The sequence below is a fragment of the Typopeltis vanoorti genome, chromosome 2 (assembly GCF_054136105.1).
Source record: "Typopeltis vanoorti isolate ZY-2024b chromosome 2, IOZ_Tvanoo_1.0, whole genome shotgun sequence".
Taxonomy (NCBI): Eukaryota; Metazoa; Arthropoda; class Arachnida; order Uropygi; family Thelyphonidae; genus Typopeltis; species Typopeltis vanoorti.
Window position 1 is genome coordinate 80940778 of NC_143550.1, and position 13913 is coordinate 80954690.

The 13913-nt window shown below is 37.9% G+C and overlaps 1 protein-coding gene across 1 annotated transcript in view; it reads right to left on the reverse strand.

The window, feature by feature from the left end:
* The window catches only part of LOC150109208 (plexin-B-like), a 792153-nt gene that overhangs the window by 315926 nt on the left and 462314 nt on the right, over positions 1–13913 (reverse strand). The window contains exon 15 of the mRNA XM_090406262.1: positions 2221–2305. Within this exon, the coding sequence (XP_090262388.1) occupies positions 2221–2305 (85 nt within the window). The remainder of the gene's footprint in view (positions 1–2220; positions 2306–13913) is intronic.

Below are 13913 nucleotides of genomic sequence, written 5' to 3' on the forward strand. Positions count from 1 at the left end.
TACATTTGATTAGCTACAACTCAGGTGATCACACTTCATGATCATTCTCACCAACTGAAGGGAAGTAATAAAACTCACTCTTAGTCATATCCTCTGATGAAATAATCAGAAACTCTTGATTCTCATGTGCCCTCCTTTGCATTCTGCCTAAGATAGTTGTCTCTCAAGAGCTCCAGAAATTCATTTTCCTTATTCCCAAATGATTTCTCTTCCTTGCAATCTATATTGCCATAATTAAAATCACCCATAATAATCATCCTTCTCTTGTTTACTAATGTTGCTTATATATATTTTTCATCACTACCCTCCACATTTCTTGGACTTTAGCAATATCTGACTAAATATCTCTTCCTTGTCATCCTCCACTTCACAACATACTGCTTCAAAACCACTGCCATTATTTCTGTCTCACACCTCTACCTTATGTGGAGATAATTTCCCTCCTATAGCAGCTGCACTCCTTCCTTGTTGTCCTTTCTATCATCATGAAAAACATTGTACCATTCCATTTCTATTCCTGTCAGAAGAGCATCAACCATGTTTTCACTTATTCCAACAATTTTTGGGTGAATATACTAAATCAGTGAAACAGCTTCATCTCTCTTATTTCTGATACTCCTGACATTTGTAAATAAACAAAGAAGTTAACTTTTAGGTCTATAACCAGTCTTACCATAGGCACCTGTTGGTTGCAATATAAATAATAAAATAGTATTTTTACATATATATTTCACAGTTTTTTTTTATTATTATTATTATTCAGATTAAAAAAAAAAGGGAACAAACCTCAAAACAGAAGCTTTTTATCACACAAGCAGATTTTTATATGTCGAAAATATAACAGGTGTATCTAATTGTAAAATTCAGAAAGTAATTTAATCTGTGTGCTACTGTATAAAATAACTGAATTTTATTACCAGAGGGAAAAGAAATTGGCAGCTGGAATCATCAAATTACATATAAGTAGCTGTTTTTGAAGCACAGAGACAACTTATTTATTTATTTTTATTTATTTATTATTTTTTTTTTTTTTTTGAAATGGTAAAATGAAGTCAATTTTACTATTCTGATTTCTGAAGCATGAAATATTCTTTCTGAAAATGTTGAAACCAGTAAGAAATAAGACAAAACAAACAAATTAGATATTTCAAAACAAACAAATCTGGAGTAATCATTATTGTCTGTTGAAATTAGACATTTTCAATATATGTTTTACTGTTGTTAAGCACTGGATATTATTCTTAATATGAGTATTCTACAAAAAAGAACAATATCCATAATTGTGCAAAGAGTTTAAAAACTATAGCTTAAAAATCTGTGATAATTTTTCTTTCTTGAACAGAAAGAAAGTATTCAATTTAAAAATCTCTGTGGTTAATAAAAGTAGAGCAACAATATACCTAACTATAAGCATGAAGACAAGCATATACACATACCAGCCACCGAATTAGAAACCATTATGCAGATATATATGTAAACATCAATTATATATATATATATATGCAAAAGTGTATATGCAAAATATTTGGTCATAGGCATCATTAAGTGTTCTAGGCAACTATTTAAGAATGCTGCTGGTCAGTAATTGTCAATAGTGTTGATCACAATGGGAAAAACAAAGGATCTTTCAGAGTTCAATAAAGAGCTTATTGCAGATGCCTGTCTGGCTTTTCAAAAGGTGAGATATTATGGGTGTTTAGTCAGAGGAAAAAGAACCCATTTTGCTTGTCTACGAGGTGTAACTGTGGCCCTAAGGCAATCTGTCTGGAATGAGATATTCGTTGTCTGAGAAGGCTTGTGTAGACAAACAGCACTTTCTATGTGCAGCAATTGAACAAAGCAATTAATGAAGTATTCTCAACCCATATCTCACTGAACTATGTGCAGGAAATTGAAGAGGATCAGTATTGGCAGTGGCATACCTATATGGAAACCACTGATTTTCTGCGATGTTCCTTATTCAGTGGACAGTATGTGTGTTATATCCATACTGGAATTCTGCAAGGAAAGTAAAAGTAATACCCACATCATATTCATTACATATAAATATTATTCAATTACATAATTTTCAACACAAGTCTCTAAAAATAGCACAAAAATAATTGGGTGGAAAGTGAAGACACTATACATACAATCAGACAGTCAGTGGATATTTCATAAATACAATAATTCAGTATTCTAATTTGAGCAACACTTTTTTATAATATAACATGTACTTACCATTTGTTTTTCCTATAAAGGTGTCACCACGGGAAATAACAGTAAGAGAAGCACGAAGTTCTCCAATCTCTTCCTGATAGGAATACTAGCAAAAATTATCAATTTTTCACACAAAAGAAAAAAAAAATTTTTTTTAATGAGAATTCAGAGAAAGAGATCTGAGTGCCATCAAACATTAATGCCAAAGCTTTGTGAATAAGCTTTCTTTAGTGAAATAATGTAACAAATATTTATCATATATCAGCTACAGAAACCATTAAAATAAAGAAGCACACAAGAAGAAAGAATACTGATTTTTTTAAATTTTTTTAATGAAAGAGATAAAGTGGTATGAATGTTAAAAATAAACAGTATTTCAAGAAACACCTTATGTTGGAGATTTAATGGAGCATTGACAGCACTAGGAAAGAATTAAAAACTAATTTTAAAGCTTTCAATATTCTGTCTAAGTCAGGGAGACATCTTCAGGAAGTACAAATAACATTATAACACACATGCGTTATTATTATTATTCAGGCCTCCATGGAGTCAAAAGACTCATCGTGGGAGGTCCTTCCTAAGAACATAAAGTCTGTCAAGACTCATCGAGGGGAGGTCCCCCCCCTAAGAAACACAAAGTCTATCATACCACTCCTTGAACTCATTGACCGTTCTCGCTCTCACCACTCCATCAGGCAATGCATTCCACGGTTCAACCACCCTCCACGCAAAGAAACCACTCCTCACCCTCTTGCTCACAGTTTCCTTTCGTAACTTCCAGGAATGACCTGTTGTCATCACTCCTTCCCGCTGTTCAACTAAGCGAATGAACTCCCCAGTGTCAACCCTGTAACCACCTCTCAACAGTTTAAAAGTCTCAATCATATCACCTCTCCTTCTTCAATCCACCAAACTCTGCAGTCCACATTCCCTCAGCCAATCCTCATAACTATCCTTGTACAGTCCTGAAACCATCTCTGTCATCCGTCTTTGTATCCTTTCCACAGTTAATTTATCCCCTTCAAATCCTGGGGACCAAATCTGAGAACAATAGTCCAAGTGTGGTCTGATCAGAGACTTATACAATGGAATGATAACTGTTTTATCTCTGCAGGTCAGTGTCCTTCTCATTATTGCAGCAATCCTCTGTGTTACCTTCACCACCTTTGCAATATGTCCCCCTAAACTTCAGGTTTCTATCAATCATCAACCCCAGATATCTTGTCTCCCCTACTTCCTCCAATATAACTCCTCCCATAGGGTATGCAGCATCCCATTGATGTTTCCCAAACCTCAAGACCTTACATTTTGCTGCATTAAACTGACACTCTCATTCATTTGCCCATCTATCTAGCTTATTCAAATCCTCTTGCAGGGCTACCACATCTGCACTATTACTAATAATCCTTCCCAGCTTCACATCATCTGCAAACAACTGAATATCCCCTTGCAATCCACTGACAATGTCATTGATATAAAGGTTAAACAATATAGGTCCTAGTAATGAGCCCTGTGGGACCCCACTTGTAACCCACTGCCTCCTTGAAATTGCTCCACCATACACAACTCTCTGATACCTATCAGACAGCCAATCCTGAATCCAGTTGACTAATCTGTCACCCATGCAACACCTGGGTGACTCCAAAGCCCTATTTAGGTGGTGTGTCCTCTATGGGCATTTGTAGGCAGCCTAGGATGTAAAGTGGGACTTCTGACAATTATTGTTTCCTAAACTTTGGGAAGTTTTATGCACTTATTTGTTTAAATTACTGCTGCAGATTCCAAAAACAGTATTTCCTTTTTAAATTTACTATGGTGGAGCATATGATTACTAAATAACTTAAGGAATTCACAATGTATACTGGAATATAAATTAAAATAAACTTTAATATATACTTCCTATATTTCGGCAACGTCACGTTGCCATCTTCATGGGAACATAAGATTAAAACACGTGCATGCAGGCACTAAGAACAGCGAATGAGGTCAAAGCGAGGAAACTACTGTTTTTCCTAAAGTCCTGATGGTGCCCCTTAGCAGGCTATATTAGGTATTCTTGGTCGTTGGGCTGAAGTCCTCATGATGTACGTCTCCCAAATTTGGGGCAGTCTCATGCATCCAAATTTGTTGAGGTTTAGCATGTTTCTTAGGGCTGAGGCTGATTCTATGAAAAGTCTTTCAAATTTATATTTGCTACAGTGTATTACTGTGGCTTTCTTCCACCGTATTCTGTGGCGTGTATCCAGAGCATGGTCTGCAAGTCCAGAGTGGCTGTACTGGTGTACTGGCTTTCACCAGTACAGCCACTCTGGGCTTGCAGACCATGCTCTGGATACACGGAGAGAGGTGATCTTTGGTAGAATGGATAAGTATAGCAAGTTTCTGGTGGGTCTTAAAAGCTGTGTAGAGGTAGTATATTTTTAAGGACCTGGCTATTTTTTCCAATGTGCCCCAGACATAGGGAATGGTGATGGCATTTCTGAAATCCTTCTGAAGAGATGACCAAGGAAAAGGAATGGGGGAGGAATTAATTATTTTTTTAATTCTGTAAGCACTGTAGCCATTGGATGAGAAGGTATTGTGTATGTGGTTGAGTTCAGTTGAAAGAGAGGTTCCACTGGAACAAAAATTCTAAACTATTTGTTAGAGTTTCAATGATGCTATATTGTCGAAAGGGGCAGTGGTGGAAAGTATGAGAATATATTTGCCTGTGTGAGTAGGTTTTCTATACTCACAAGGCTACCATTCAGAAGGCATGTTACTAAGATGTCTAGGAAGGATAAACTACTGTTATTTTCCTTTTCCACTGTAAACTTGATTCTTGGATGTAGACTATTATTATTATTATGTGACACCTCCAGGGAGTCCAAAGACTCATCGAAGGAGGGCACTTACTCTACAACTCTCTGTCTCCACCACTCAACGAACCGCAACTACCATCATCAACTACCTCTACCATCACTAGTATTTTCATAGACAATCGCAAACATTCAACCTGCAGCCTTTTGGCTGGAGAGCAGATACACTAACACTTGGCCAACCAGACCGGTATAAAGATTCCTCTCATCACCACGAGAATTGGACATATGCCTTTTTCAATCAAAGGATGCAATGTGCCGTCGTTCTTACAATTGCACTTATTGAGGTGAATTGTGACTATTGAGTTGAATGAGGAAGAAATCTAATCTAATGTGTTTAGGCCACAAGGCCAAATGGAAAACACATATCTACATATCTTAGCCAGATAGAAGGTTTGAGAGGGGCTAAGTCTATGGCTCGTTTTTCAAAATTTTCCATGTAAAAATTAGCAAGTGGGATTGAGAGGGAGGACCCATAGCAGTTCCCAATATCTGTTTGTAAATTTTGTTCTTCCAAGAAAAATACCCAGAATTGATGGCAAAGGAAATGAGATTTAGATATCAGAAGGATATCTAAACGTTTTTTAAGTGTGTTAAGGTATCATTTAAGAGAATATTGGTAAACAGTGAGGATGATTTCAAAGCATACCAATATATCTATGTTATTTAAAGTGAGATTTTCAATCAAGGTTTTAAAATGGGTAGTGTTTTTTAAATAGGATGTGGTAAGTCCAATGGGGGGGGGGGGTGAGTTTGCCTAGTGTTTTGACAATTTGTGGATGGAACATCAACGGCATCTACTATAAGTCTTAGGGGAAAATTAGATTTATGGATATTAGGTAAACCATATATACGGGAGGGATGAGAACCAAAGGTTCTGAGTTTTTTTATAATATCTGGCAGCCAGGAAGATACTCTATTATTTTAAGTAGGTTTTTTAATTTTTTTAACCTGCATTTTTGTGGGATCATGCTCTAGTGGAATATAGATAGTGCGATCTCAGAGAATAATCTGATAATCTGATTATATTCCATGGCATTAAGGACAACTGTGGCATTACCCTTATCTGCTCTGGCAATGACAATACTTTTATCTTTTTGTAACTTTCTGAGAGCAGCAAGCTGACCAGAAGATAGGTTACTTTTTTGGAGGTGATGACTGGAGAAGATATTGGCAATGTCAAGTCTGATGTTGCTGTTGGCTATTTCTAGAGTTAAGCGACAGATTCCGCATTCTATGTTGTACATTAGGTCTAGCAACGGCAATTCTTTTGGTGCGATGGTAAAATTGCAAGCAAGGCTTATGGCGCCGATGGCATCTTCACTGAGACTTTTCGAAGGTAGATTCGCTACTGTATGGAATGGTTGAATCTGCAGTTGTGATTTAGATTTACACAGAATGTTATACTTTTTTTTTAATGTGCTTATTTTTTATGTTTAGGAATTCTTTTTGTGTGGATACTTCTGAGATGTCCAAGAGAATGGACCAAAATTCAACATTAAGGATTGCTGAGAGCTCAGATTGTAATGAGCCAATGCCAAAATTTGTCGCAGAGAGGCTGGTGAATTTTGTGGTGATCTGCTCTTGCAGTAGTACAAGGCTGGTATATTTGTATATACAGAGGGCTTCAAAATGAAATTCCTGTATACACAGGAATTTGATTTTTAGTTTGACACAGTTAAGTATCACTCTTGTATCCTGACATCGTTTTAGAAAGGCCAACCAATTTAATTGCCTAGATAAACATAGTTTCGACTTACTGTATTGTCTTGCTTTCAGTGCTATTTCTTCACCATGAATTATTAGTATTTGTGTGTTATGGCTTAAGTGCTAGGAGGACATCATGTTGGTGGTTTAATGGAGTATTGACAGCACTAGGAAAGGATTAAAACTAATTTCAGTGTCTACAATATCCAAGACATCTTCAGGGAGTACAAATAACACCTATAACACACACACACACACACACACACACGAAGACAACACAATACTTAATGAATGAAACATGTGGGTGACTCTAAAGTCTATATCCTTACCACCCCCAACTGGCCATGACATCTATGTCCAGCTATATCTGGATACAATTCTGTAACACCCGTTGAATAACATAGATAAGAAGTGCAATGTGGTCTTACTATTTCATCCACCTCAGCCGGTAGGGAGGTTAAACTTCCAACATGATGTCCTCCCAGCACTTAAGCCGTAACACACAGATTTCAAGAAATCTGCTAAACAATAATTATAATGCTGTACACAAAATACCTCTTTAAAATATCTTCTTGCTGTCCAAAAGAGGATAATCTAGTTAACTGATGAATTCAGTTTATATTTATGAATAAAGTAAAACTATATAACTGCCCATACAACATGAACAGACCCTCAGTAACACTACCAGTCCAACTTTTTTTCTCAAGTTCAATGCTTGCAATGTTCTCACTTCCTCGTCTTATGTGAATGTCCTATTTGTCCAAAGAAAAAAAGACAAGGCACTATTTGATAGACTATTTAGACTTGCATGCTCATTTAAGCTAATTATCAGGTTTCATCGAATGAATACTGCAAATATAAATGATTGAACACAAGTTTAATAGCTATTATATTTCATCTCAGTCACTGAGACACCATCAGTGAAACAGGGTAGAAATTGTAAAAACACAAATAAAATTGCACAAAAGAGTAAGTGGGAAGATTAGACTGAAAGACTCAAATCCTATGCCTTCTATGGGTGCTGTTGGATGGGAGACCTAATAATTAAAGTTTCCCACATATTGGGAAGTTTAATAACACAACCATATTTTAAATTTAGTTTAATCCTTTATCCAAGTGTGTGCAAACAAAGTTTGTGCCTGAAAGTATCTTCAGGACTGGGATAAAGTGGTACAACACCGGGCAACTCCTTGCAAAGGTGGAGCAAGCTACCAACACTCCTATTACTATTATTACGGGCAACTCCAGGGAGTCATTAGACTCATCGAGGGAGGCCCCAAATCATATTCATCACAACTATTTGACATTCATACAGTATCTATCATACCTCGCCTTAAACTCATTCACTGTCACAGCATCCACTACAGACTCAGGGAGCGCATTCCACTCATTCACTACTCTAAAAGTAAAGAACCCAGCTCTAACACCTTTACTAACCACACTTTTGCCCAGTTTCCATGGATGTCCCCTAGTCCTCCCACAACCAGCCCTGTTCTCAAAAATATCTTCTGAATTAATTTTATAGAAACCCTTCAGTAATTTGAATGTCTCAATCATATCTCCCCTCCTCCGCCTATCAACCAATTTTTGCAACCCACAAATCCTCAACCCGTTCTCATACGGTTCATTCCACAGACCTGCTATCATCTTGGTCACTCGCCTCTGGATCCTCTCCACCTCCTCCCCATCAAGAAGAAACCTAGGTGACCAAATCTGAGCACAGTAGTCTAGATGGGGTCTTATCAAGGCTCGATAGAGAGGAACAATAACCTGCTTGTCTCTGCTTGTCAACGTATTCTTCAGCAACCAAGTGATTTGATGAGCTGTTTTGGTCACTTTTGCAATGTGTCCCCTAAATTTCAATTCCTTATCCACCAACACTCCTAAATCTCGTGCCTCATCAATTTCCTGGAGCAGGGTTCCACCAATGCAGTAAACTGCCGCCAATCTTTTCACCCCAAAATGCATAACCTTACATTTTGCCACATTAAACTGACATCCATTCTCCTTAGCCCAGACCTCCAATCTATCCAAATCATCCTGCAAAATTTTGACGTCATCTGCATTCACTCTTGCCCTACCCAACTTCGCATCATCCGCAAACAAATGAACTGTTCCTCTCAGATTATTTCCTATATCATTTATGAACAAATTAAACAGCAGTGGTCCAAGAACAGATCCTTGTGGCACACCACTAGTCACAGGCCGTCTTGTGGACTCTACTCCCGAGTAAACCACTCTCTGATATCTCTCTGTCAACCACCCTCCTATCCATCTCACCAACCCTATGTCCATTCCCATATGCTGCAATTTACTGATTAGAATTCCACGTGGAATCCTGTCAAAGGCCTTGGCAAGGTCCAGTAGAATCACCGTAAACCCATTACCCTTATCCAGTTCAGCCGTCACTGTGTTATAATACGTGAGCAAGTTACTGAGGCATGACCTACCCTTCACAAAACCATGTTGTCCCCCATACAATATCCCATTTTCATCTATCCAATCCTGTATTCTTTTCTTGACTAATTTCTCTAAGACCTTGACAATGATTCCTGATATGCTAATCGGTCGGTAATTTACAACAGCAGTCTTGGAACCACCTTTATGCAGTGGAACTATTTTCCCCTCTTTCCACCCGCTTGGGACTAACCCAGACCCGAGACTCAAATTAAACAAAATGGTCAAGGGTACTGACAATTCTTTAGCTGCTTCTCGTACAACACGAGCTGGTATACCATCCAATCCCACAGATGTATTGACATTGAGGTTATGCAATAGACTACTCACCTCCACTTCATTAACCACAATTCCCGTATAATCTACTGGTTTATTCGTTTCTGCAATGTCACCACCTGGATGATATACTTTTGCAAAGTGCTCACTCAGTAACTCAACTATCTCAACTGATTCAGTTACCTCCCTATCATCGGCATTCTTTAAAATCAATCTGCCATGTACATTTTTCCTTTTACTTGCTACATATCTAAAAAACTGTTTAGGATTCTCTTTAGCCTGCATGGCCAATGTTCTTTCGTAATCCTTTTTTGCTTTTCTTACCACACTCGTCACCCTTCTGGCCTGCGCTTTATACCATTCATGTGCCTGCCGGTCACCCTTCTCCTTAAATTCCCTCCATAGTTGTTTCTTTTTTTGCAACTCAAGCTTAATGGTGTTATTCATCCATTTAACCCCTACTTGATTTATTATTCGGACTCTAGGTATACAGTCAGCCATTGCTTCAAGCAAGCACTTCTTAACTACCTCCCATGCACTATCAACTTCTAGTCCTTGCAGTTGTACATGCCATGGCACTGAACCAATCAAACTCCTAAGCTTGTCATACTTTCCCGCCCGATAATTCCACATGTACCCTGTCTTAATTGAAAATTCTACACCTTTAGCCACCTCCCAAGTTAAGACCCTATGATCACTCTCACCGATTGGTGGCAATGTGGTCATATTTGTTACAGCCAAATCCTCAGATGTAATTACTAGGTCAAGCACTCTCTGACCCCTAGTATTTTCCATTACATGCTGTAGCAGATAGTTATCCCTTAATAATCGCATAAAATCCAGTTCCTTCCTCCCGTGTGTCCTCTCCTCACTTCAATCAATGCGACCATAGTTGAAATCTCCCATAATAATCACCCTGCTTCCACCCATTTCTTCTATTTGCTTGTGCATACTGTCACCACCATCTTTTCCATCACCTGGTCTATAGCAGCACCCAATTGTATATTTAGTTCTGCTAGCCACAATCTCACACCAAATGGCCTCAAATGTGCTCTTTTCTCTATCCTGCAATTCAACTTCTATTCTCCTTGGCTGGAGCTCATCAGCTATCATCAACAATACTCCTCCCCCCATTTTATTCTCTCTGTCATTCCTGAACACACTAAACCTATCACATTCAATCCCACTAGTTATATCATCTACAGTCAGCCATGTTTCACTAATACCTATAACCTGTGGTCTGGAAGTGCCAACCATGGCCAAAAACTCTTCCTTCTTGTTCCTAATACTCCTAGTATTAGTGTACATGAATTTAAGACCCCCATTAGCCCCAACCCTACCTTGATGCCTTATATTAACTATCCCACTCTGATTTGTTGTCCTTATTTACTCTGGCATATTATATTCATTCTTACATTCAACTGCCTCCATAAGGACTGTATCTCTACCCCCCTCCCCTAACAAATCTAGTTTCCCTGAATTTGCACATCCACTACATTCAGCAACACTTTCTCAAGTCTTCTTACACCGTAACCATTCAAATGCAAGCCATCCATCTTATATAGATCCTTTCGCCCATCAAACTCACTCCACACATCCACAAATTCCACACCACTCGTCATACATAACCCACGCATAAAGTCATTTGCAATTATAGCCCTCCTTTTAAACATTTCACTGTCATACCGTGGCAACAGACTAATCATTCTAACTCTCTCACTCTTTTCATTTGCTACCTCAAACAATTCATTCAGGTCTTCTATCATTTCCATTTTATCTCCTTTCAAATCATTCGTACCTGCCACAACAATCATTTCTTTCACCCTTTCCTTTTGCTCTCTAATAGACGCAGTTACGTCCTTTATGGTAGCACCAGGTTGGTACGATTTTGTCAAATCCTCTACTAACACACCTCGTACTAACGAGTCTCCATACAGCACTCTATCCTTCATTTTGTTCATGTTCACATTCATACGTCTATTTTTCCTGTCATACCTTTTATTATTGGTTGGTTCATTCAGTCTACTTTTGTTCATGCACTCTAGCTGCTGTTTTGCTCTTTCTATTGCACTATTCAACAACGCGATCTCACTCAATGCATCTATCTCATCTTTTTTGTTCTCTGAGAAACCATTTATACTATCATTCACACTCTCACAATTTTCATGTACAACCTAGCTACCAACATCCTATCTCCTATCTCAGTATCTCCCACAATGCAAAACACATCTCCTTGCGGATATGTATAATGTTATGCATTAAGGGAAGGGCCACTACCGAGATCAGTGATTTTTACTAAATTACTTTTTATTAAATTACTCTGGATTTAAAGAAAGATGTTGAAAGTTTATTTTTCACTTGGTCAAACTATAATAAATTTAGTTTAAAACCCTTTGTTTGCACACACTTGGATAAAGGATTAAACTAAATTTATTATAGTCTGACCAAGTGAAAAATAAACTTTCAACATCTTTCTCTAAATCCAGAGTAATTTAATAAAAAGGTGGCACACCGTTTGGCAGCTCCTATTGGAGGAGATGACCTTGCTAATGCTTCTGCCTTGGTATCTCCACTTGGGCCTGGCTCCCACTGAAGAGACCTCAATAAAGGTCGAAACCAGTCTGGGTAGTGGCCCTTCCCTTAATGCATAACATTATACATACCTGCAAGGAGATGTGTTTTGCATTGTGGGAGATACTGAGATAGGAGTGTTGGTAGCTTGCTCCACCTTTGCAAAGAGTTGCCCGGTGTTGTACCACTTTACCCCAGTCCTGAAGATACTTTCAGGCGCAAACTTTGTTTGCACACACTTGGATAAAGGATTAAACTAAATTTATTATAGTCTGACCAAGTGAAAAATAAACTTTCAACAACCATATTTATTGAGATTTGGTTGCTTTCTTAAATTTACTGCTGATTCTAAAATAAGTCTTTCAAGTTTGTATTTGTTGTGGTGAACCATAGGATTCTAAATAGGACTGAAGTCAAAGTTGAGACTGAGATGCCTGAGGAACAGGCAGTTTCAGGAAAGGCAAGGGTATCAAAGATCAGATCTTTTGCCTTAATCAGATCATTGTGAAGTATAAAGAGTTGAGACTTCCTTTGATAATGTGTTTCACAGATTACTCAAAAGTTTTTGAAAGTTTTCAGCACATTCAAAAACTTTTTATTACTGCCCATTAAAATGGGAAGGTTCTTGAAGGAAATATAGTCAGGGAAGGTCCTGAGAAACAAGTGCTGAACCTTAATGGAGAAACAATTGAGGAAGTTGGCAAGTTTGAATACCTGGGATCCATTATCAGTGTGAAGAATTGCTGTTCAGAAGACATCAGAAAAAGACTAGGAATGGCTAGAACAATAGTCAAAAAATTTATTTAAAGTTTGGAAGAAGAGATCTCGTTCCAGAAGCAAAGCTATGGATCCCAACTGCAGCTGTTTCCTTAGTTGTCACTTATACATATGAAACTTGGAAGCTAAAGAAGTCATAGGAAAAGGATCAGTAGAATTTCAGGACTTCTTAAGAGTATTGAGAAGAATTCTAAAATATTTTGGACACATACAAAGAATGGAAGGACGACGTCTTGATAAAAGGTAAAATTCCTGGACACCCTCAATTGGATGGATGGTGTCTGGAGTGACTGGTCATTGTAGAGTTGAATTTCTCAAGAAAAGCCTACAACAGGATTACCCAGAGAGAATTTGTGGGGCACATCACTGAGGTGCAGAGTGACCATACAACATCTGCTGATGTTGAGTGAAATGATGGATGGAGAAATTAATAAACCAGATATCTGCTCCCATCACAAATGGTATCAAGTTCAACATGAATTATTTAAATACCTTGCCGAGGTCCTCACAGTAACCTATGGAAGTAAGGAAATTATCAGAATATACAGTCATAAGTAATATTCCTGCAGCCTTGATGGGTAATACAGTTATGAGTTTGCTCTCCCCTCATTAAATGGTAAATTTACATAGAGAGTAAACTGCATGAAATCCAAAACTGTCCAGTGAAAAGATCAAATATATGAGTAAGCAGATAGGGTGATTATAAAGTTGCCAATATCCTTTATCTTCTTCTCCCCCAACCTTTTCATAGAATAGATTAAACAATTAGCAATAGTAAAAGTAAAACCTGAGCCAACAGATTTACTTGATGCCATCACACTCATCTGGGCACTTGACCTCTAGTTTCTACACGCCTAAAGTTGACTTAAAGAGGTGACACACAATCATCAAGTTCACAACGGAATTATTATTATTATTATTACACAGGCATCTCTATGAAGTCCAACGACTCATTGCAGAAGGCTCATGCCAACTCTAAGCATACAATACTTACCATACCTCCTTGAACTTGTTCACTGACAAAGCACTCACAACACACCTCTGTTGTGAGTGCCAATGAGGTGCTAA